This window comes from Artibeus jamaicensis, unplaced genomic scaffold (assembly GCF_021234435.1).
Source record: "Artibeus jamaicensis isolate MK-2021 breed Jamaican fruit bat unplaced genomic scaffold, CSHL_Jam_final contig_944, whole genome shotgun sequence".
NCBI classification, from domain to species: domain Eukaryota; kingdom Metazoa; phylum Chordata; class Mammalia; order Chiroptera; family Phyllostomidae; genus Artibeus; species Artibeus jamaicensis.
In genome coordinates this window covers 3,119,695-3,144,188 of record NW_026522020.1, presented here as the reverse complement: position 1 = coordinate 3,144,188, position 24,494 = coordinate 3,119,695, and the positions used below count along the sequence as shown (strand labels likewise).

The 24,494-nt window shown below is 60.2% G+C and overlaps 1 protein-coding gene across 9 annotated transcripts in view; it reads right to left on the bottom strand.

Annotated features, from left to right (window-relative positions):
• Positions 1-24,494, bottom strand: part of AGAP1 (ArfGAP with GTPase domain, ankyrin repeat and PH domain 1) — a 390,584-nt gene that overhangs the window by 270,974 nt on the left and 95,116 nt on the right. For 4 of the 9 annotated variants that reach the window (XM_053655301.1, XM_053655300.1, XM_053655303.1 and 1 more), the window contains exon 1: positions 8,714-9,686. The exons of 4 other annotated variants lie outside the window; for them this stretch is intronic. In XM_053655301.1, the coding sequence (XP_053511276.1) occupies positions 8,714-9,686 (973 nt within the window). Of the gene's footprint in view, positions 1-8,713; positions 9,687-24,494 lie in introns of those variants that run through there. One more of the 9 variants, XM_053655306.1, reaches the window with a different exon arrangement.

Here is a 24,494-nt window from a genome sequence, read left to right as displayed (position 1 = left end):
TCAGTGTGGGGGGTTGAGGGAGGCGTGGTCTGGAAGACCCTGATGGCGACCTGCCCGTCTGACCTGCCAGCTGACAGCTGCTGACAGAGGGGCAGCCCTGGGCTCGGCGCTAGTGTCGCCCTCGGCTCCACCTGTCTGCGAGCTCTCTCTGCAGATGGCCGGGCCACCCTACTGATGGATGGGACCGTGACCTACTGCTGCTGGGACCACGAGATCGACACGTCAAGTGCTTCCCCGGGGCCCAGCCTGGCAAGCAGCACACAGGTGTGGCCGTGGAGGCTGTGACTGCCTTATTGTGGCCCAGCAAAAAACAAAAACAAAAACAAAAAAAACAGGCTAAAAACGGACACAGTCTGCCCGTTCCTCAAATAGCAGCTGGGTGGCAGGAGCACCAGACTTTGCACACTGCCCTGCACGCCCTCTGCCCCTGCCCTGCCGCTCTGTGGTCCTTCCCCAGAGCTCCTCCCTCCACTGCTACGGTAGAGGCGGTGACTCCCAGCCGGGCATTCACGCGTCCCTGGAGATAGGGGATGGGTTTCATCTCAGCAGCAGCAGAAGTCCCTGTGCACTATCACAACAGGCACGAGCCACGGCCCCCGTGGGCGGGGCGACCACCTCCACACCTGCGAGGGCCTGGAATGCTCACAGCAGAGTCTGCACAGCCTGGCTGGTGGCCCCGTGGAACGGGGTCTCTCTGAGAACGGCCGCATCAGCAGGGACCCAGGGCAGGAGGACATGCCCGGAGCATGCTTCAAGCTTGGGGATGGCCAGGGGAAGGGTGACGGAGCTGATGTGGCCCTCACCGATTCCAGGAAGAATGGGAGGCGGAGAGGAGAGAAAAGTGCTCCCCAAATATATGCCCAGGACCCTGAAACTCCAACAGGCATGACGAGGACACAGAGGACCGGTGCCCCAACCGACTCTAGAAGACGGGACCAGGTTCAGCCCTGCCGGTCTGTGCACGCGGGGGCAGTGGGGACACCCGGGACACCTCCTGCAGACAGCTGCCCACCCGCCAGCGTGCCCACAGTGTGGGCCTTCCCTCCAAAAAGACCCTTGGGGACCGAAGTCACTGTGTCCAGGCTGCAGGTGATGTAATAAAGTCCCGCCCACTCCGTGAGACGGCGTGACGAGACAGTGGGTCATCCCAACGTTCACATTGGTTTCGTCTCAAACACGGGGCATCGGGTGTCACACAGTTTCACCTGCACGTTTTGTCCAATTACAACGAACACGTCCACCTGTGGAAACTCACCACAAACGGACTTTCTGGGCCAAAAAAGGGGCCCCGTGGAAAGTGAGCGCCCAGGGTGACCTGACCATCAGTTCCTACCTGGGCAAGTCACAGTGGGGTGTCCCAGACCCAAAGTTCTGGAGTGAAAGGGTTACTTCTGCCCAAAGCCAGCCCTGTCCTTAGTTCCCGTGTGTCTAGGTTAACCCACCTCCTCAGTGAGCCAGTCGCCCCCCGCCCAGAGCACGCCATCTCAGGACCCCTCCGCTCACCCGATCCCCGCCTCGGCCTCGCCGGCCTCGCCTCCCCTCATCTTCCTGGTTCCCTCCTCAACTCCAAAGGCAGAAAGGAAACTGCAAAACTGTCCTCGGAGAGTCCGGGATCTCGCTCCTGGTGATGTCATCAGTCTGCTTCAAGTAAACACACAAAAATTCTCTGCAGCTTTGGACGTTCTCACGTCAGCGGTTCCAACCTGGGAGCTACACGACCTTCCTAGGACTTCCGCACACCAGACACACACGTCCGGTCACGTTTACTACAAACCAGAGTCACGTTTCCAAGACCTGCCCGAGGATGAAGCCCCTGGGAGTGGAGGGCGGTGGTCACCACGCGCCACCCAGGAACCCTAAGACAGACGTCGGTGCTGCCTGACGGAGCCCGGGAACTCGGTCTCCTTCTGGGGAGCAGCGTCTACCTTAGGACTTGAAAGAAAAGGAAAACGACAGAGACCCCTCCTGCAGGGTAGCAAACTACCTACCCGGGGAACGCACGTGCGCCTGGTGGCTGACGCCCAGCCCCGGTGTCGGAACAGTGGTCACTTTCATGGCCAGGGCTCATCCCCTCACTGGACACGGGGGAGACTGAGGCCGGGAGAGACTGTCACCCGCTGCTCCTGCCGATCCTTAACCATCCTTGGAATGGGCGAAGGGGGCGGTTTCGGGGGAGCCTTTGGGACGCCCTGGCCTCAGCCAGCACACTTGCTCTGTGACCGGCTCGGAAACCACCAGGAGCTGGGAGGGTCTTCGCAGCACACCGACCAGGGCCCCTGTGTGCAAACGAGCAAACGGAAACAGCACGGCGCCAGCCCCGCAGACACCCCGACCGCGTGAGACCCTCCCGTCGGACGCGCCTGGCGCCCCCTGCTGCTCTGATTCTGCCTCTGAACTGCTCACCCACCAACAATCTGCTTCTTCCTTCTTCCTCTTTGTTCACCAGCCCTCGTGCCAGGGCTGCCTGTCGCCGGACCGCAGCGAGGGAGTGGCCCTACTCTGCGCCGAACCCAGACGCCGACCTCCTCCTGAGGGACGAGCACCCGGAACCAGGGTGTGCTGCCCGGCGAGTGCTGGCCCATGCCATGGCAGACGCCGCACTCGGGACAATGCTGCGGCACTCTGAGGCTCTGTCACACTCCATGTGCCCTCTTGTGTCACAGACTCGAGCTCCTAGTGCCAGGACGGTCGGGCAGAGCCAATGGGCTGGTCTGTCTTGGGGGAAGAGGGTAGACAGGACAGTGAGCTTGGGCGTTTTCACTGGGTGAGTACCTGCCATCCCCACCTGCCACCCGAGTCAGCTGAAGGTGTCTGGTGGCATCTGGGAAATCTGAGCTGGTGGCCAGAGAGGGCAGGAGCCGCGTCGGAAAGCCCTTGGAATGCCAGGCGCAGAGCGCGAGCAGCCACAGGAGTCCCTCTGAACCACCGGAAACAAGGGGGCTGCTGCTCCAAACAGCATGTGTCCCCCAGTACCCAGAGGAGCCCCTGAATAAAGTCCCCTGCATGCGGACTGACCGGCCAGCTCACTAAAACCGTCATGCAAAACCCGGCACCTAGGGATCACGTCACAAAGGGCCTCGATGCCGTGTGCTGTCCCCACAGGGGGCTGCGTGAGAAAGAGACCCTGCCTGTCCCTTTCACTCCCACCGACTGAAATGCGTCTCTTAAAACCGTTAGATGAGGAGGGGCTGAGTGGCCCTTCCCACCCCCTGGGCTGGCACCGCCCAGCACCGACTGGTGAACAGGCTTCTGACCCACAGAAGCCTCTTTCTAGCAGCTGTGTTTACATCCATCGGCGATGCCAGAACTGAGAGCCAACTGAAAACTAAATAGTAACAGATCATAAGAAAACAAAGGGCCAATACCCATCCTTGAATGTACACCAGCCAAGAAAACAGGCATATGCCCTGATGTCTTTTAAAACAGTGCGAGTGCCTACAGTCAGGTGTTAGGTAAACCAACAGGAGGAGAGGGAGCGGACAGAGGCGGAGGCCTTCTCGGACCCAGTGCACGAGAAAGCGCGTCCCTGCGGCGCTGACAGAACCAGAAGGCACCGCGCTGCAGTGGGCCGCCGGTGAGGCCGGCCAGGTCCTGCCCGACGCAGTGGTGGCGGTGGCACCTCGGAAACGGTGCTCTGCCACCAGCTCCCGCTCTTTCTGCTGGTCACCTGGAGGCGCAGCTGTCTGGGCTGCACCTGGAGCCGTCCTCACCAAGTAAAACCTCCTCTCTTCCCATGGTTTTACTCCTTGTGACATTTCAAACTGACATCACTGTTTCAGATTGTTAAACCCAATAACCTAAAGGAGATTCCCTATAGAAAACAGAAACCTTATGCCAAAAAGCATGTAAAATAGAAACTCATTGTGGGAAACATGCCATTCTTTCCAGTAATGCTTGATGTTGGCAGTAATCACAGATCTGGGGAAGAGAAATGACTTCTTAGGAGTTAACTGTAGAAATCCCAACCCACCTGTGCACACGGGGCCCCACTGTGCCACCTGGCACCCCCGACCGACTCTGCAAGACCCAGACCCTTCCGCCCTCCTGGGGCCTCGTGGGCTCCTCTTCCACGTGGCCACGTGCTGCCGGTGTGGCCCCGCCCCCTCACTGACTCCTCCCTCCAGCATCAGCATCAGTCTGCACACCAAGCCCAGCAGTATCAGAGGGGCTTCCAGCCAGAGAGGGGCTCACTATTAGAACCGGCAGATGTAAACACACGGGCACTGGTGCAGAGAACAACAGTCACACCTCCCCCTAAGTGTCCCACGAAGCTGTGACTCACCAGAGCGTCCTCATCTGTCCCAGCTGCCCACCGATCTCTGGGGACAGGCACTGGGCCCTGCCCCCCGTGGCTGCAGAACATACCCCTGACGCTCGACCAGCATCAGTGAACACAACGGAGAGACAACACGACTCCACGGTGAAGCGGAAAACAAAAGCGGTGCCGGCGCTTTGCAGGCGGCTCCTGGACCCCCAGACCAGAGGGGTTTGCTCACTGTGGGCCAGCAGGATGGCTGTGCTGGGCCTGCACGGAACCAGGAGGACCCCCCCCCCACGGCAGACGCCGTTCTGAACCTTCCTGCGACAGCGGGAGACTGCAAGCACGGGGTGATGGAAGGAAAGGTGCTCACAGGTGACCGTGCTGGACACCGGCTCCGCTGGAGAGGACGAGCAAGGCAGGACGCAGGCTCCGGCGCCTGTCTGCGGAGGGGCCCTGGCTGACCCTCGGGCGGCTCTGCCTGTCTCTCAAGTGTTTCTCTCTGTCTCCAGGGGGCGATTCAACCCTTATAACCACCACCACACTGAGTGCCCACTAAATTGCTATCAGGAGTCATTTACAAAGAGCAAGTGAATTCCTAAACAGTCAAGTGAATCCTCAACTCTGAGTATGGCATTAGTTCAGAATGTTTCAGGTAAGAAGCTGAGTTACACTGTTTCTTTAAAACTCCCAGGGCTCTTTTCTGTAACCAACTTTAAAGGTTAGGATATATCAAGTTTTTGTTTTATTTCATATAACTACTGCCTCCTCTTTTCTCCCCTAAAGTTTCTTTTTCCCTTGAACTACTACACAAAACAGCCTGATACGCCACAGAAACTGAGTGACAGATCAGGAGAATCAGAAACTAAATAACAAAACCCCTCGCAAAAACACCTGCTGTCAGAAATCAGCTGCCCACGACTAAACCGCTAGTAACCTCGGCCAGGGCTGCCAGCGAGTCGCTTTACTGCTGCGATCAATCCTCCCGGGCAACAAGGGACGACACCCTGCAGACCCGTGCGGCGGGCCCAGGGAGCACTTACCGGCAGGCTGGCTGGGATGCAGTGACTCTCGACTCGGCCATCGATCACTTATCATTTGATCTCCATTTGTATTAAATGATGCTTGTGTCAACACACTGCCCTGACACGGGTATCGGGTGACGGGAAACTGCCCTTGCTGACACAGAGCCTCTCTAAAACCCTCTGGCCTTGGCGACGGTCATTAACCTTGTAGGGAGCCAGCTGCCCCGGGTCCCTGGGCGGTGGCCGTCATGCACGGGGGCAGGATGAGAAAGAGCAGGAACAGATGAGAACCAGCAGGGACCAGAGAGTGTGAGAGGGTCAGCTGACAGACGGGCACCGCGAGCCGATGCCTGGAGTCGCCAATGCAGGGGATCGCGGGCGTGTGACGTGGAAGGCCATGTGTTTTAAAAGAAGACCCTAAGCATCCTGCGTCCCTGACCCCAGCAGACACCGCCAAAGACTAAGCATCGCACTCCACAGCCAAGTAAACCACAGGAAGTACCTAATGTGATCACCCTATATTCTTGTAGGCGATTTCAAGCTCTGAGAGCTGGAACTAACCATAGGAAGGCCTGGCCAGCGACAACCTGCTCTCCTTTCCTTTAGACTTGAAAGAAGTTCAACTTTCAACAGGCAGTGGCCAGAGCTGAGGAAAACCAGTGATGTCCCTCACCATACAGACCACAGGCCAGGTCCTAGCAGCTGATCTGAAGGCCAGAAAGGGGCCAAAACGGGAGCTGTACTCAACTGTCTGGCAGGCGCTTGGTGGCAAAAACCCCTGAATGGAGCTGAGTGTGACTATCTCAGACTTTGCTACAATCACCCGCCCCTGCTCCCTTCAAACTCCGTTGAGCCCTGCACGCCCACCTGGCCCCAGCTCTGGGTATGGCCGTGGGCACCCGCACCCTAAGGACAGCCACAGAGCAGCTGGGCCTGCGTCACCGAGTCTGAGAGTCACCATAGAGAATCCCCCTCAATTCAAACCTCATGTAGCTACTAGCTCTGGAATTCTGAAAATCTACGTCCCAGGAAGCAGGCCCATGAAACGTGGGAAGCTCCTGATAAAACAGGAAGACCCGGAAGCTACAGGGGATGCACGTTCACGTGTACGGACGTGGCCTTGCAAGTATCTTCAGAGCGCCGGCGTTTCTGGCATTCCGACCCAGGGCTGGTGAGAAGGCAGCTTCTGGGTGCTTGCCTAGGACTTCAGGACAAGGCAAGACCTGCAGTTCTGATCGTGTGCTGTGACCTGGCTCCCCAACACTCAGTTTTTCTACACAGCCCACAACCCGGGTCTCACACAAAGTAGCCCCCCTCAGAGCACTAGCCGCAAGAGACAGACGAACCGGGCACTGTTACAACTATGACTGCTGTTACCGGACACTGGCCCGGGGGGGAGACGCCAATACACTTCGAACCTTTAGGATGCCAACCCCCCTCTTCATCCACTTGAACAAAAGGACACACCAACGCTCTTACCTCGCAGCAACAGGTACCAGGGCGGCTGCCTTCCTTCCACCTGTTTGCCCACCTGCCCCCCCCACACCCTCTAGGAGGCACACGTGCCTGGAACCCGGGGCGGGGGGATTACTATTTCCTACAAAGCCCACGAGAGCGACGCCACAGTCTGCTGTTAGAAGAGGGAGAGATGGGCTGCACACGTGAACTTCCGCTGAACGCAGACGACAGCAGCAGCACTTCACACAAACGAACCGTTTTAACAAATTAACTCGCGGTACTTTGAGACAGTCCTGGAGCACATGGGAAGGGGCGGGATGGTGCTCGGAGTCAGACGTGGCAACTTCCTCAGGCACGTTTCCCACGGCAGGTGAAAACCCGAGACGTGCAAACCGTCCCGGGGAGGCGGCCCGTGCAGCGGAAAAAAGACTTTGGGTGAAATGTAAGGGCCACATCACTGATGCCGATCAGCTGATAAAGCCGTTCGGGCAAGAGTTCCACCTGCAGACCAACACCTCCCCGAGGCACTGGGCTGTCCCGCACCGGGGGACCTCCGTGCTATGACAAAAACCCCTGATTTCTAGTGAAAACAAGTAAGAACAGCAAGTTAAACTAACATCAGTCTGGCATCCGATACATTACATTGTATCCTTGCTAAGAGGAAAAAAAATTACATTTTAACACAACTGCACATTTGACTGTCGGTTCCTCCAAATACTCCCTGGAGCTGGGAGGAGCTGGGAGGAGCTGGGAGGAGGCCCACGGGAACAGGACTGCTTGTCTTGGTTTCCCTTAGAAACACTACAGCCAGGGCGGCAACACACCCCCAGGCAGCCAGGTAACAAGGGCCAGCTGGGGGAGGGAGATTCCCCCCGGTCAGGTGCACTTGTAGTTGAACCAGCTGAAATAACCGAAGGGTAGCACACATGCAGCGTTCCCCTCTGCACACCCTTGCCCTGCCCCCTCCCCCGCCAGCAGCAGCACAGCTATGGTGACCAGCCTGAGGACCCTTCAGAGGGGGGACACTGGGGGGCACTTCTCCAGGCCTCCCTGGCCACAGCCCAGCCTCCTCCTGCAGAGGGACAGACACCCGGGCTTGTGGAGAGATCAGAGAGACCAAATCTGCGTGTTGCAGGTTCTGGAGATTCCAACGCCCCAAACACTCCTAGAGGCCACCCGATCCCTGTGCCAGGCTGTAGTCCCATCTGCGGGGAGCCCTCCCTGCAAAGTCCTGGTGGGAAGGTGAGGAGAACAGCAGGCCAGAGTCTCTCAACAGGCTGCAGCTGTGACTCCGGGGCTGCTCACCAGCGCACGGAAACAGCCCCGCCCCTTCAGCATGCCTCCTGGAGGGGCAGCCTGGGGAGAGGTCCACATCCCTCGCCCCTGGGAAACTGTCCCAACCAGGAGTGCAACACGTGACAGCGTGCACACAGCTGAGGCCACAGCATAGTACTGACCATAGCACCTCCTGGCAGCACCTGCAAGGGCACTGGACTTGGAGGTGAAGGAAGACAGGAACCTAGATGAATGTGGCTCCCGGCCCAGGGCCATGCCCACCTGTGCAGCAACCTCTGGCCAGCGGCCCGGCCCCTGGAGCAGCCCACAGGTAGCACAGCCAGCAGCTGCCCGCTCACGGGCCTGCTGATGGAGAGGGCTGCGCCAGCCCTCGCAGGAGGAAGGCAGCACCTGACAAAGTTCTCTCTCCCACAACAGCCTCGCGGGGGCCTTAGGTCACACCCACTGAAAGGCACCAAGCCACATGGCTGGGAGCAGGTAGGTCAGGAAGGTGAGGACCTAGTACTACTGTGGGAAAACTGCAGAACCCAAACTCACACGCAGCGTGACCCCCTGCCTGCTGGGGACTTGGGCGGGCAGGTCCCTTACTTCTCTGCTCTCAATTCCCACAGCGCTCTGCTGGGCGGGCCCGCTGAGGTTCCCACCGTTGCCCTCCCACTCCAGCCGCACTGCCCACCTCTGCGTGGGGACCCATCGATGCTCTCTGCGCTGGACGAGTGCGCGTCGGCCGGCACGCGCCTCAGGCTGAAGTAACCACGGGGCCGGGAGGGAACGCTCCGCGAGGTGGGCCCGCCGGGGGGCGTGCCATCCCTGCGCGCGAAGATGCCGCTGAAGAAACGCAGCAGCCTGTGCTCCGAGGCCAAGCTGGGGCCGGCGGCAGCGGCCCGCGCGCGCTCCAGCCGCTGCAGGTCGCTGTTGTCCAGCGTGCGGTTCTTGCTCTTACTGCGCTCCCAGCGCTCCAAGTCCGAGAGCGCATCGTTCTTGCTGAGCACCTCGCCCACGTCCAGGGTGTTGCGTTTCTCTGAGGCGGGCTGCGTGGCGATCGCGGGCTCGGGGATGATGCCGGGGTCGGCCACGACCTCCCCGCCCGGCGCCCAGGCCAGGCTACCGGAGCTGCTGTGGCACCTTCCGCGGCCCAGGGCTGGGTCCCGTGGCGTCTCCGGCCCGCTCCAGTGCCTGAAACTGAGGCTTCGCCGCAGTGGCGCAGCCTGGGCCCCTTCTATGTCGGGGCTACAGGGTGCAGGCGAGCTGGGCTCCTCCTTCAAGGCCCGGGGGCTGTCGGCCACGTCCGTTGGCCCCGTGCCGCGTGCGCACGGCCGGAGTCGCCCCAGCTCCAGCTGCCCGGTGCTACGGGCGCGATAAGTGCGGAAGTCCCAGGCGCGCGGCCGACAGCCCTCTGGGTCCTCCGTGCCCGCCGCCGCCTCCTCCTCCTCCGCCTCCTCCTCTTCCACCAGCCGCTCAGGCGCGTCCGGGGAGCGCGCGGGCCGGAACCTCCGAGTGGGGCGCGGGTCGGGGACCGGGGCAGCCAGCTGCTCCTTCCTGACCATGGTCACCGAGATGCGGTAAACGGTCTTCCTGGGGGGCGGCCCGCGCGGCATCGTGTCCGCAGGTGGAGACGCGGGCTCGCTGCTGCCGTCCAGCAGATACATGTCGTCTGGGGCCGCGGCCACCGCGCCGCCCGCCCGGGCTCCGCCGCATCCAGGTAGCCGCGGGCAGGAACGCACGGACGGGCGGTCGCTGGGCAAGGTAGAGCAGGCGGGCCCGCCGGGAGAGGGCCCACGCCCCCTACTCGCGGTGGGGGCCGCGCTCAAGCTGCGGAGACGGTGCCGCTGGCGATTGTGGGCCAGTGCGAGGCGCGGCCCGAGTGTAGTGGTCGGGGCCCAAGGAGCCCAGCCATGGGCCCGCCGGGTGGGGGAAAGGAGCAGCAGGAGGGCAGACGGTCAGGCGCAGGGATGGTCTCGCCGGCAGGTGCTGCCGCGGCGCGCAGGGCCCGGGGCGGGCGGCGGCGGCGCCCGCGGGTTCATTGTCTACCGCGCGGGTTCCGCTTGTATCTTCGGGCCTTTTTTGCACAGTGCAGCGGCTCCAGGGCCCGAGACTCGCAGGCAGCTACGACGGACGGCCGCGGCGGAGGGGCGGGAGGGCGGCGGTTTAAAATGGAAACGTGCGCTGGGGCGGGGCGGGCGACGGAGGACGTGCAGCCACCGCAGGCGCAGCGCGCGCTCCCCTCGGCCGGGCAGCGGACCGGGAGCGCGACTGCGGCGGGAGCGCGGCCCGGCGGGCAAGCCGAAGCACCGGGGTGGATTACAGGCACTCGGACTGGAGCTCCCAGGGGCTGGCTTGGTGTCCCGCCTTAACCCTAACCTGACACCAAAACTCTGGACTTAACTGCAAAAAACCCTCAAAACCACGAGCAAAATATCGGTCCCCTCTCATCGGCTGCAGGTGTATCAGCATCTCCCCACAGCACTGAAAAGGTCCTAATTGAAACAAGAGACTCCTTAAAAAAAATGTAGACACCTGTGGCACCCGTTAGCCCCTAACGTGATACTGGAACCCGCCCACTGCCAGGAAGGAGACAAGAGAGGGAAGGTGAGGCAGCTGGGAGAGGGTGGGTGGGTTGTTCACACCTCCGCCCTGCCAGTGAAAGACACGCAGATCCACTCGGACATTCCCCAGTGCGTGGGGAAGGGCCCTGGACCGGCAGGCAGCTGCTACCTGGACCGGCAGGCAGCTGCTACCTGGACGACGGGCAGCAGGATGCAGGGTAAAGAGCAGGGGGAAGCCTTGCCTGTCCCCCCCAGGCTTGTCCTCTTCCGGACCACCTGAGTGCTTGCACCTGTCCAATGAGGACGAAGGAGAAAGGAGTACCGAAAGCCTGAGCACCCCCGTGAGGACGGAACTGGCTAAGAAACCGTGTGCCAGGCACTCTGTGTAAACGCCAAGTTTACCATGAATGTGACCGTTGTGCTGCCCTTCTACCAACCCCTGCTCACCACCTCTTGGCTCTCCGGCCCTTCCCAGTACTGTAAAGGGCTCATTCATAGTTCGTTAGCTTTTATCAGTACTTCCCAGCATCCTGAATTTAGACGTGTTAGTTTGCTTAAGTTTCACAAGGAAAGGTCATACCTACAACTTCCGCCCATCGGACGGGAGGCTTCCGCCACCTTCTCTAGGCCTGGACCTGCCAAGACTGCAGAGGCTGTTCCCAGAGCCCGCGCCCCAGGCCAGGTGGGTGCTCCATGTCCCTCCTCTCACCTTGTAACAGTCACTACAGGGCACCTGTCGAGCTCTCGATACTTAACGAATATAGAGCTGAGTCCTGCGCACTCTGGAGGTTATAACCGAGGAAATCCGGATTTCACCTCCGAGCGAAACTGAATATTCAGATTAAATGAGATAAATCAGAAAGGCTGCCAGCCAACTTGAGTTACTTACTTCAGTGGGCGTGGAAACACCCTGCAGGACCCCGTAACAGTGGCCACAGGCTGCTGCGCTCTGCCTGCACCTGCACGGGGCCCCGGAGCAAACTGCAGGTGCTGGCTATGCAACAAAGCGGGCCCAGCAGCTGCAGCAAATGTAGCACTCGGCGGAGGTGCTAGTGACTGGGAGGCTGCGCGTGTGGAGGCCGGGGGCACATGGGGAACCCGTGTACCGTTCGTCCAATATTGCCGTGAATCCCAAATAGCTCCTAAAAATCAAGTGCGTTTAAAAAGACAACCCTCTAAAGCACCTTTGACCACCGTCAGTGGCTCCAACTGGTCATGATGGCCACCAATAGGGTTTTCAGCTCTGTCCACCAGCCCTTGGCACCAGGGGCTCAGGAGCAGGGCCCTCAACATGTCCTCCATGCAAAGTGGGGACCCCGGACAGATGGGTCTTACCTGCTGAGTTCCAACCAAAAGCCCTCTTCGGTGAGACCCAAGGCCCACCATGTTGCAGAGCGGGAGCCAGGCAGCCATCCCTGCCATGGGGCGGTTTCCAGTGCCCATCCGGTCAGGGGGTGCTGAGGCTCAGAGAGGGTAGGTGCTTTCCCCCACGCTGCACAGCTATTCTCTGTGAGCTGAACACAGGGGCTGGGGGTCACACCGCCTGTACCCGTTCCCACGCTACAATGTCACTTCTGTCTTAGTGTCAGTGTTCTGCTTTGCTGGCAGAGAAGCGAGAAACACACGTGTGACTATAATTGAACTGGATATCAATGATGCATAAATGGTCTCGCGAGGTCTTGGTCAGTTTTCCTTCGCTCACTCACTTTTCCGTTTGTTCGTTTGTTCATCAGCTATACGCTGGGCCCATACCGCCACACCAAGCAGTAAGGAGGCAGTGCTCTGTCCCCAGAGAATGCACAAGCTCATGAAAAATGGTGCGGTCTTCAGGCCGAGGGACTGAACATGAAAATTCGGCGAGGGAGTCGCTTCCCGGGTGGCCACACAGTGCCTGGCACCCTCACAGGTGAGCGCCACGGACCGGCCGCAGTCTACCAGTTCCCACTGCATACGCTTCAAGGCCAGCCCGGTCTGCAGGCGGAGGAAGTGATGCTCAGCGGTGCTAAGAGGCGGGACTATGTGGATGAGTTTTAACATGGAATGTGGTGGCCCATAAATAAGATACATAAATGCTTCCTGTTATCTGAGGATATGATAAAAATAAGTAAATAAAACAGCATCCCTTTAAAGCCCAAATACTGAACTGCTACTCTTCCAATTATTGCACGGTCGTATGGAATCCGGGCCAGGTTTTGCACTTAGCCATAGGAGGATGAAGCCTGCAGAGTAGAAGATTCCATTCCATCCACCTTAGATGACACTGGCTCCTAGTAGACACTGAAGGATGGAGCGTCTTTGGGCCACAGCCCTGTGTGTCTGGTCACTCTCTTTTAATGCCGACTGCCAGGCAAGGAAGCACTGATTTTCTATGTCCCTCATAAGGATTTCACGGGAGACCCTCCGGTCCCGGCTGAAAATCCTGCAGAATCGCGTCTCCCTACTGCCCTGGATACATGGGCTCTTCCGATGCAAAGAATCAGAGGCTCAGACAGAACCCGTCCCTGCAAATCCCTTTACACAGCCAGCCCTGCCTTTTTACATGAAAATAATCTTCCCGTACATGCTCAGGTGGCATTGTGCTTTATTTTCCTGTTGCCTTTTCAACTGGCCCCTCTAGACCACCTTTCCTGAATTTTTCCATGCCATGGAATAGGTCACCATTTTGGCTTTAAAAAAAAAAAAAAAGCCTGTAGTTCATCTCCCTGCCACAGGCAAACCAGAGCAGGCGGGCACAGCCTCAGGGCTGCAGAGGGGACCAGGACAGGAGCCAGCCCTGCCACGCCCCTGCACCACTGGGCAGCTGGCCCTGCTCCTCCAGATCCAAGTTCACGAGCTCCCCTGGCCACCCCCGCCCCATGACTTCCCTGTCCTGCGCCATTTCTAGCTGCCTGTAAATGAAGCGCTGTCCACAAGAACACTATTTCGCAAGTGTTACTAGAGCTGCTAAAGGAAACCGCTGGCAGTCAGCAGAGTCATCTGCAAGTCAAGATGATCTTACAAGCGAGAGGAGGCAGCTCCTGATCACGGCCACAGCGGCTCAGCAGCACCAGGCCTGCAGGCAGCAGGGAGCGGCCAGGCGGCTGTGCCAGGGCCCCTGCACACCCGCCCGCCCACCCTGGGCGGGAGCCAGCAGAGGATCCTCCTCCAGGTCCCGGGCTCCTTAAAGGCTCCTTTTTCGGCAGCAGGGGGACTGACAGGCACACCTAGCGAGGCAAAAAGACAGCTATGTTTCTTAAGCAATGTCCCGGGTCCCCAGGAGACGCACGTCGGGCCACTTCAGGAGGCGGTTTCTATGCTCTGCGTCTGCAGGCTGAGAGCCCTCCCGCAGACGCCCAGCCCGGGCGGGGCCCTTAGGGCCCACGTTTCTCACTGCACAAACTGAAAGTTACAAGCGGAACAGAGAAGACAGGAAGACCCTCATCTCTGAGTCCCGGGAGGGTATGTGTGGGTCCCGGGGCAGAGACTCTCTGGCCCAGCAGGGAGACAGAGCCTGGGGTTGTCTGCCGAGCCTGTGGATCCAGCCTGCTTTTCCTCAAGGACAACAATGCAACCTCTGCCAGCCGGGCCGTGGGGCTGCATGACGGGTGTGGACACGAGACGTCACGAGGCAGCGCCCCACACCCCTGTCCATTCAAACAGGAGGCCCCCCAGTGTGACCTCAGTGGGCAGCACCAGGGTGCACCAGGCTCAGCTTTGCGACTACTTGTCCAAGGCCAAGTTGGTGTGACCCAGATGAGAAGACAGAAAAGGCTCCTCAGTCCGCCCACCGCTGGTCCCCAGGCATCTGCGGATCTGAGGGTCGGGCACATTTGCACAGAGAGGCTGGGGATGGGCGGGGCTGGGAAGGGTCTGTGGGAGGGGCAGGCAGGAAGGGATCAGGGGTCTGTCCCCAGTAGTGCCCAGCAACGGCTCAGGGTCCCGCCAACAAAGGTCACCTCCAGGCTGTCTTCTCAGCGATTCCTAGAGGACAGGGAGCACCCCCATGCGACTCTCAGGGGTTCCTCCTGCTGGGCCAGTCAGGGACATCGTCCTGACGCTGGGAGCACTGACAGTATTCCAGGGAGAGGCCCCCCTGCTGCCAGTCTCTCCTGTGGTCCAGCAGGTGAACTGCGCTGGGAGGGGCACTGACTGTGCCCAGGGCACTTCACTCAGTGACAGGGAGCTGGAGGTGGAGCAGAGGTCAAGGACCGACAACTGCCACAAATAACCAACACCCAGAAAAAAGTGTTACGTAAAAAAAAAAGGCAGGCAAGAAGGCAGAAGAGCATTACAGTATTTCTTGCCAAAATACTCCAGGAAGTCTTTAGAGGGGAGGCGGCGGTTTGCCGTCCTCTGGAGCGGGGCGTCTCGGCCTCGGCTCTGAGGGTATTTGGGGGCGTCTGCGCTGGACCATTCTCTGCGGGGGGTTGTCCTGTGTGTCAGGAGCACCGCCCTCTTCCCACGGCAGTCGTGATGGCCTTTAGATGCACTGTCATTGCCAAATACCTCCTGGGGGGCAAAACGTCCCCGAAGAGGGGCGCTGCTCCAGAGGGTCAGGCAAGACACAGGGGGCTCCTATGTGCTAACAGCTGTTCTTTTCTTCATGCATTCGACCATTCCTTGACTCCCTGACTCTGAATATCTTAATAAAGGGCTCCCAATGGTCTCCCAAACGAAAAGCAATTATATCCAGTAATCCTTCCCAAAGCAGGAAGAACAGCTACAGTTACAGATGAGGCCACTATGGGTCCTCGTTCTGTGACAGACACATCATCAATCATATTTGGTTTAAAAGAGCATTACAGGCCCTGGCCGGGCAGCTCCGTGGGTCAGCGCATCGCCCGGATACACCGGGGATGCAGGCTCCACCCCATCTCGGGTCGGGGCGCACATGAGAATCGACCAATGGGTGTATGAGTGGAGCGGCAAATCAGCGTTTCTCTCTGCCCCACCCCCAAAATCAGTAAATAAACCTAAAAAGTAAAAAATAGATGTCATAGATGTGATTAAAGTGCTGGCAACAAAATAATTAAGTTTTGCTAACGTTAATTATTCAAAACCTAAGGCAGCATGTTATTTTTAATTAGAAAACATCCTGGGCAACATGCATGAAGGTTTGACGCGAGCCCCAGGCCACGAGCCCCAGAGAGCACGGGTGGCCCCAGCTTGGCTCACGGCATCGCCCTGCGGGGGCCGTGCAAGGGACCAGGCAGCCCACAGGCCAGGCCCAGAGCGTGTTACCACACCGTGCCCCCAGGTCACCCCTGCACTAGGTCCCAGGACATCACCCCATCCTCTGCACGTGGGAACAGACGTGTAAACTGCAGCAGGCAGGTCTGGGGAGACCTGCCCCCTGGCCCGTTTTGCAGATGCTGACTGCCAGGGCCGCTGTGCAGGTGGAGGGACCCCAGCCCAGGGCTCCCTCCTGCACACACTTGGCACAGAGAGCCAGCAGGGAGCGTCCAAACCCAAACTGACCCTCCGGGTTCACTGAGCTGGCCAGTGAGACATCGTGACATTTAAGATGTGCCAGTCAGTGTCAGCTAGGGGTATGGTCTGGAGATGAAATTAAAAGCAAATCTATTCACCGTCACTTTAAGAAAGATATTACAGACCCCCTTGTCCCATCAGGCCCCCAACTCTCTGCAGAGGCTCTAAGAGGGGCCACGGGGGGCAGAATCAAGGGCAGCACAGGCTTGCACCTGCCCCTGGGACAGCTGCAGGGAGCGCTGGAATCCGCGTGGAGGAGGCCCAGACGTCCCTCCTGACTGCCTAAGCGCCCTGGCCCTCGAGGGCACACAGGGCCGGCTGGAGGGTAACATCCTCCTCTGCCAAGGGACTGCCCCAGTGACAATGACAACAAAGGATGCCAGCAGGCCGCCCTCCTGGGACATCCTGTGAAAACACAGCAGTGTGTGGGGGGGGGGGCAGCTACTGAGCACCAGTCAGGCACCAAAGCCTGAGCTGTTTACTGCCCTCGTCCGCAGAGCCACTGACCCCAAAGGTCTGCAGATCCGGGTTTCTACAAAAACTAAAATCGAGGCCACCAGGAATGCCCTGGGAATTTTGGGCAGTACTAGCACAAAAGCTGCCGTCAAGAACAGCTGATTTTATCGGAGTCGTCACGGCTGCACTGTGTTCGGGACTTGCTGCAAGGTATCTGGAAATTTGTTACCTGTGCCCGAGGGACTAGAAGGCTTGATGTCTCTAAGTGTAGAAGCTACATGACTAAGATGCCTGTTCAATGCCCACTCCCCCATCAGGCGGAGACATGGGACCATGTCCTGACACAGGAGCCACCGTCACCAGTTCCAAGTTCCCCAGGCTCAGGCGGGGGTGGCTGGTGGCATCAGCCACGCACTTCCCTGGGTAGCTACCATCTGTGTAGAGCTCTGGGCAGAGGAAGGGAGCGGGTCACGGGGTCAGATCTGACAACAAAATGGAATGAAACTTCTGTATCTTCTGATCAACAATCCGAGTGCAAGGAGCAGGGAGTAGTTCCTGCAGCAGGAAGATGTTGGGGGTGGGGGATGGGGACGCAGAGGTTGGACCGTCGGAGATGTTACAGGCTGGCTTGGCAATGAGTGAATGCACAGAGGGGGGGCTCATGGGCCACCCCTGCACCCTCTGCCTCTGGTCATCACTCCCTCACAGCCTCTCCCCCCACAGGAGGAGGCCGGGTGTGCATGGTGTCCTCTTGAACACGCCTTCTGCCCCCAGGCTGCCCTCCTGGCTTGACCAGGACTAAGGCCCAGACTGCAATCCTGGGCTCCTACCACTTACTCTCTGCCCACCTTCTTCCCAGAACTCCAGCTGTCAGGAGACTCGTTTTACACATCCTTTCCTTTCCAACCCTTCGGGTCCTTCCCTACTCAGGCAAGGCACGATGGTGTCTGCTCTGGCCATGACTCTGCAGGTGCCTGTCCTCTGAGACCCGCCTGGGCTCCCCGCGCTCCAGCTCCTGGACAGGGGTCCCTCACAGCATGCCCACGGTCCAGCAGCACCAGCTGTGGCGTGGCCCAGCCTGTCCTCCACACCTGCCGTAGACCCTGGTTCATGTGAGCTCTGGGGTGGGGGCCCCAGTCTGCTTCACCGAGACTTACCTGAGATGCAGCCCTGAGCCCCACTGTCCCCTTCCGGCCACCCCTGTGAGCTGCTGTCCCTGCAAACACCACAGCCCAGGTACCAGGTATGATCAGGGTGGCTTCCCTGGGCCTCCCAACCCAACCACACCCGCCTCTCCTGCTCAGAGCGACAGATGGGCCAGGCAACACCCTCCCAATCGCCTCCTCTCCTGGGGCCTGCATGTGAAAATACTCAGTCATCTCCCATTTAATGAACAGACACGACAGCCCCTCCTCCAGCTGCCTGCCCTTGGCCTCAGCCAGACAGCTGTCAACAGCCTCCCTCCTCTGCCCACCCTCCTCGCCCTTCCCTGGGTTCCCAGAACAAACGGGACACGACTCAGCTCAGGCCCGAGGCTCCCGGTCACTCCCTTATAGGCGCTCGGGCCACCCCACCCAAGCTGCAGAGTGGCAGGGGCTGGGCTCCAGGACCAGGGTGACCCAAACCCTGCCACTCTGGGAAAGCAGCCCGAGGCTGCGTGCGGTCTGCCCGAGGCAGGACAGTGGGCATGCTACCGGGGAAGAGGGACAGTCCCGTGAGACGACGCGGGGGCTGCTGGTGCTGGGTGGGACGGCCGGTTACACTAACGTGCCTGCAGCCGCCGTGCAAATAAAGCTCAGCACTCTGCCCACAGGGAGCCCCTGGGGTCCTCTGCACACCACACCCGGCGCCGCCGCCGCCGCCTCCTGCTGGTGAGAGACTGCAGCACCACCCAATCCTGCCCGTCGCGGGAGCCTGGGCTCGGGAGGCTCCCCGCCAAACACACACCTGTGCACACCCGGGCCCACCCGTTGTCAGTATCGATCGCCTCGTGTTTCTGCCCTGCCCCCAGAAGACCAGGGCCCCTGACCCAGGGCCTGACTGTATCTCTAAACCCCAGCCTGCCGGGTGCTGCTTAGTGAGCACTGCATGACGATTAGCTTCCTCGGTCCAGGCAGCTGGTCCAGACTCAATTCTGGGCAGCCCCACAGAGCTTCGGCTGGTCGTGTTGCAAGTAACAGCAGAGGTCAGCTGATGTAACTGACCGCCCCCAGCCCCTGGTCACACTGCTGCACACACAGCACACCCCCTCCGCCCCTCACGTTGATCTGTGAGGGCTCCAGCAGTTAGGAAAAGCAGAAAAGAGGGTGACTCATCTCTTCCTCCAGGCCACAGGTCAGCTGACCTTGGGCAGCCACCCCCAGAGAAGACATGCCCCTCCCTCGGTGGAAACCGTGCTGGGGGGCCGGGGGTGGGGTGAGGAGGGTCCAGGGTGTGACTGCCTGGGGAGGGGTGCTCTAATGACACCCCCTTCCCCACCCACCCCTCTGGGCTGGACCTGGCCACGCCCACTGTGAGGCAGTCGCTGAGCCCCTGACTCCCAGGACAGGGTGGCCAGCTGGGTTGCCAAGACTCGGCGTGCAAGGGCTACACACACAGTGCTGGGCGTGAGCCAAGACACGAAGCAGTGCAGGCCGCTGGCCCAGGTGCTGAGATACCCGGGTAGCTCAGGTTCCTCCCTTTCAGAAAGGCCCATCCAGGGAGGCGTCAGGAGCCACAGTGGACCCAGAGTGTGCTGAGATGTCATTGCCATGGAGAGGGCTGCCCCAGGCACCCCACGGCCCGGCCCCGCCCATCAGAGGGTCCACAGAGATGGGCAGAGGTCACAGGGGAGCTCTGAGCATGAGAACGATGACGACAGCAGGCAGCCCAGGGCCCAGGCCAAGGACTTCCCAGCTACTCCAGGGGATGGCAGGTCTGAGCCCACAGAAATCCAGTCCTTAAGAGGCACCACTGAAAGAAAGTGTGAGCTGCGGGTGCAGCACACTTCTGTTCGCCAACTCTCGGCCAGACTACAACCAACAAGGGGGTTTATGGGGGCTGAGGGGTCCCAGAACCACAACGTTCCGCTGCGTATGGCTCCCACCTAGTAACTGGAGGAGTGGGTCCCCAGCTCGGAAGACACCAGGCCAAGGGCAGGGGCATGCCCTCCCCAAGCCAACACTTCCAGGCTCCCAAGGAAGCTGCACCCTATACCCTGCACCCCCACCCCCGAAGTGCAGGCTGCCCCCAGGGGCAGGGCAGGCTGGCTGCAGCACCCCACAGACACCCCTTCAGTTCATCCACTCTCTTCCCCAAATGCCCGTGACAACGACAGTGAGGCGGGCACCATTATAACCCCAAATTATAGCAGGAAAAGCAAGTCACAGGGAGGCCAAAGAGGTGCCCAGTGGCACCTGAGGGGTGGAGCTGGGCAGATGGCCGGCCCTCCTTGTGCTGCCCCTCAACCTCCCTGCACTCTAGAGAAAGCTGGGGCTCCACCAAGCGGAGCCCTGCTGGGTAAGCAGAGGGAGGCAGGGGTGACAGTGGCGGGGGGGGGGGGGGGGGGGGGGGCGGCACAGGTAGAGCAATTGAAGGGACTTTGCAAAAGAATGCCAGAGTTCTTCACTTGGCTCAGCTTCCCAGCCAGAGCCAGGAGGAATGGGGGGAGGGACAGGAGGAAGGGACGGGGTGAGGACTCAGGGAGCAGACAGGCAGAATGGAGCTCACGCACACAGCCGCCCCTCACCAAGGTGTCAAGGGGCGGGGCACTGAAGGCTCAAGGCTGCCTAGGGTGAAAGAGGCTCCCAGCTCATCCGAGTCTCCCGGGACAGCGCACCAGCCCCGACCGAGGTCAACACTGTCCCCAAACCCACCCCCAGGACCCCACCTTCCTGCTGCAGTTCCTGGAAAAACTGAGCAGAGCCTGGTCTCCTGCTCCGCCCCTCCCTACCCCCTCACTGTGCAGGCTGCGGGCTGGCTTCTGCCTCCTCCTCCGGGGGCTCCAGGGCAGCCCTCCCCCACAACCAAGTGGCCCCATGTGGCCACTACCGCTGCCCAGTCTACCCGAAGACCCACCAGCTTCTGGGAGCCCTCACCTGCCTCTCTCCACCCCACCCCGTGGGCCCCCCATGTCCCCTCACCCTGCCTCCACCCCAGACCTTGACTTTGACCCTGGAAGGCTGCAGAGAAGTTGGTCATCGCAAAGCAGAGACACTCACTACACAGCCATCAGACACGTTCCGGATACGATCGGATCGGTATCCAGGCCTGGGCACTGGGACACAGCGCTCTTGTTCGCAGACGCCCAGACCCCCGAGGGCTCAGCAGCTCAGGCCCTCCCAGGGCAACCTCCGCGGCGTGATTTCTAAAGGAAAACCTCGTTTCTCGCAACACTCTGCTAATAGGAAAAGGAGGTGCTCACAAACAAGCAGAAACATTTGTCGAAGGGGGTAAAGACAAGGGTAAAGGAAAAACTTCCATTAATATTTAACTGGCTACCAAGGTCTTCGTGACCTTGACCATCAAGACAAACATCGTCAAGTTCAGAATGTCGTCTGAAACCCAGCTGGGGCCGCCACACAAAGGACCTCGGACGGAGGGCTCCAACCACAGGGACTCCTTTTCTCGCAGTTCTGGGGGCTCAGAGCCTGGGGCCGGGGTGTGGGCGGACCTGGGCTCCTGCCTCTCTGTGTGGCAGGCAGATGTCGTCCTGTGCGTCCTCACAGGGTTGCCCTCTGGGCCTGTCTGTGTCCCTCTCTGCTCTTCTTATAAGGACTCCAGTCCTACAGATTGGGCAGATTGAGGTCGATTCCAGAAACCTCGTTTTCACCCCATGATCTCCTTCTTAAAGCCCCCTCTCCAAGGACAGCCGCATTCCGAGGCCGGTGGGCTAGGACCCCACAGAAGAATTCTGGGAGGGTGTCACGGGGCTCACCACAGCTGCCATCAGAGCAGCGAGTAACAACAACTCTTAAAGGAAGGGGCGTGGCCAGAGTGTGACGGTCACGTGTGGACTGACAAAGAGCATTGTTCTCGGTGGAAACCCAAGGCATCCCTCACGTCACACCTACCAGGCCCTGTAATGCACAGCTGGGCTCCTGGTGTCCCCGGCACCCCAGCAGAGGAACGGTCACTAGCGGGACACAAAGGCAGCCTGAGAGCTGGGAGCAGAGCTCTCCCATCTGAGGATGAAGCTGAGGCCCCGCCCTCAGGCTTGAGGTCATCCCAGGAGGAAGCCAGGGGAGAGCCGAGCCTCACACACACGGGCCTCACGCACACGGTCCAGCAGTTTGGCCCCAGGGCCCGCCCCGAGCTGCGTGGAATGGCTGCCTCTCTCGGGCGTTCCGGCGAGGCCTCAGCCCTAACTCCGTGACATTCTCTTCTCTCCTGCAGTCCCCCTTTATTTTATGGGGCCCAGGAAACACGTGCACGCATCACGACCACACGGCAAAAACGGTGGGTGTCCTTCCGGCCTGAACGCCCATTTCCACGGTGGCAACGAAGCAGCAGGGTACCGACAGTAGGAACGGCCCGGTCTGGGGTAGCAGAGCAGCCGGCTCAGCCCTCCAAGCCCTCTGGTGCTCCCGGGGAGAGAAATACCAAAGATGCACCTGCAGCCAGGCTCAGCGCCGCCCTTCGCCCTCCTGGAAGCCTCCAGACCACAACCCAGGCTCTTATACCAATGAACACACCCCCACAACATCTCGGAGGGAGCCCCCCTGAAGACGGGGTGGGGCCGGCTGGTAATCCCCAGTGAACAAATCAAGCATGAATAGATCGCAGTGCGTGAACGTGTCAAAGTGCAGAGTACAGGATATGTCGCTGCAGATGACGGCCCCACAGAGGAAGGTGAGGCGACGAGGGAACCAGCGCCTGCGGACTTGTGGGCCGCTCTCCACCTTGGGTCCAGGCTGCACCCAGCCTGGCCTCAGGGACGTGGAGTTGTTACCCGTGGATCAGAGACTCGCACTCGGCCCTGCTCTGCTGCCTCCGCCACTTTCACCCTGGTAACTGGGGGTGGGGGAGAGGGGGACAGCACCCAGGGAGGGGGGGAAGGGAACCGTGACAGGCCAATGAGGCCCTGATGCCACCAAGCGCAGGGAGCCTGGGCCGCTCTGTGCGCTGCCGCCACTCTGAAAGAGGACGGGGTGGCGTACAGCGTGGAAATGACCCAGAAACCAAGTCCCCACAGCTCCTTCCCAGCTTCACACCTACCGGGTTCCCACCCACTCAGTTCATTAACACACACCCGAAACACGCAAGTGCCGAGGTAGCCAAGCGTGACCTCCCAGGGAAGAAAGTGCTGTAGGGGGAGGAGGAAGGTGGCGACCCCCTGTCCAGGCTCTGAGCCCACGCTCTCCGGTCTGGCATAAACACGTCTTCGAAGCACCAACTCTTTCAAATCCACGCTGACCTGGTACGGAGTAATGAATGTTTGTTACCACACAGGTCAAGGGGGAAAAAGGCCAGGGAATCACTCGGGTTGTAGTAATTAACACTGTTTATTCACGAAGGGACTACAGAATCGTGTGATTCAATCCGAGAGTCATTTTTATTTCCAAGTCTGCCGGGCGTCCTCTGTGAATGCAAATCCTGGGGACAGAGCCACCGCACGCTGGGACTGAACACACACCCGTCCAGGAGACACGAGCGAGAGACCCGGGTGGCGCAGGCTGGACACTCGTTCCACGTTCCCGGGCCCCTCCGCCTCCACAGAAAGACAGCGGCGACCCCAGGACACACTTCAGATGACATGACCATCAAGGACCGTCACATGGGGACAGGAGAGAGGTCTCTCAGAAGCACCACGGGTTAGGACTCCAGCGTGCCCATCTCGGCACCGGCAGGGGGACCGCTGACCACCACCGAGTTCCTGTCCCGTGAAACTCGCCCCTGCCCTGAGGTCACCTCGCCCCCACTCCCCCCACCCGGGGCCTCTGCACTTGACCTTCCATCGTGCCAGCCGCCCTGTCCACTGGTCCCCGTGCGGGGACAGGGAGGGACCTACAGAAACTCGTCACCGGGTCGCTCGCTCTCCACGTGACAGTGTGGGGCCCCTTTCCGACCCACCGCGTGTTAACACGTTCTGTGGAAAATCTGTTTCCTCCATCTCACTACTGCAGTCACGCAGCTAAGCAGCCTCAGCTGTGCAGGAAATACCACTGCAGTGACCACATCGCTGGGCAGGGACGGGCCGTCCGCGTCCCTGTCCCCTCGCACCGGCTGCGGAGGCGGGGGTGGGGGGCGGCGACACGCAGCCCGAGCGGCCCCTCCACTGCCTCCATCACTCACCGCCAGAGCGCCGGCCCGGTCTCCTCGCAGTGACCGTGACAAGACGCCCCCTCTGGCTCTGTCTCAAGCTGCCATGTGTCGCTTTACACTGCAGTTTAGGCTGGCTCTTCCACAACTGTTTATGCTCAGAGCAGAATGGAAACGACTTTTAAATTCTACCTGTACCGCCGTCTCTGGGGTCTGCTCACACGAGCCGCCTTCAAAGCAGCTTAGAGTCCCCCCACCACTTCATCCATCCACCAAACGACAAAGTGGGGGTGACTGGGGAGGGGAGCCCACGGCTCCGCGCCCTTTTCCTCATGTAGCAGCCAGGTCTCCCTTCCCTCCTGAGGGGGAACAGGCTCTGAGGGGTGAGGGGCTCGGCGGGCCGCACGTGTCCGACCAGGCAGGTCGGCAGCTGGCACAGCCATGCTCTCCCTCCTCTGCCAGGTGCCTGCCGCCTCCCACACCCGCCGGTCACTGGCCAGCGGACGCTGAGACCGCTTCTACCTGCAGCCGTCCCCAGCCTCAAGCCCTCTCGCTGACAGTGCTGGGGTGCCTCCTGCGCAGACCGGCCCCCAGCCCCCGGCCGGGTGCTCTTCTCTCAAGGGGGAAGCTACCTTGTCACGTGACCAGGTAACTTGCTTCAGACAGCCCCTGGAGGTTGAGGGAACCAACCAGGACAGTGGGGGACAGGGGTGGGCCTCAGAGACACAGGGGCCCGAGGGAGGGAGG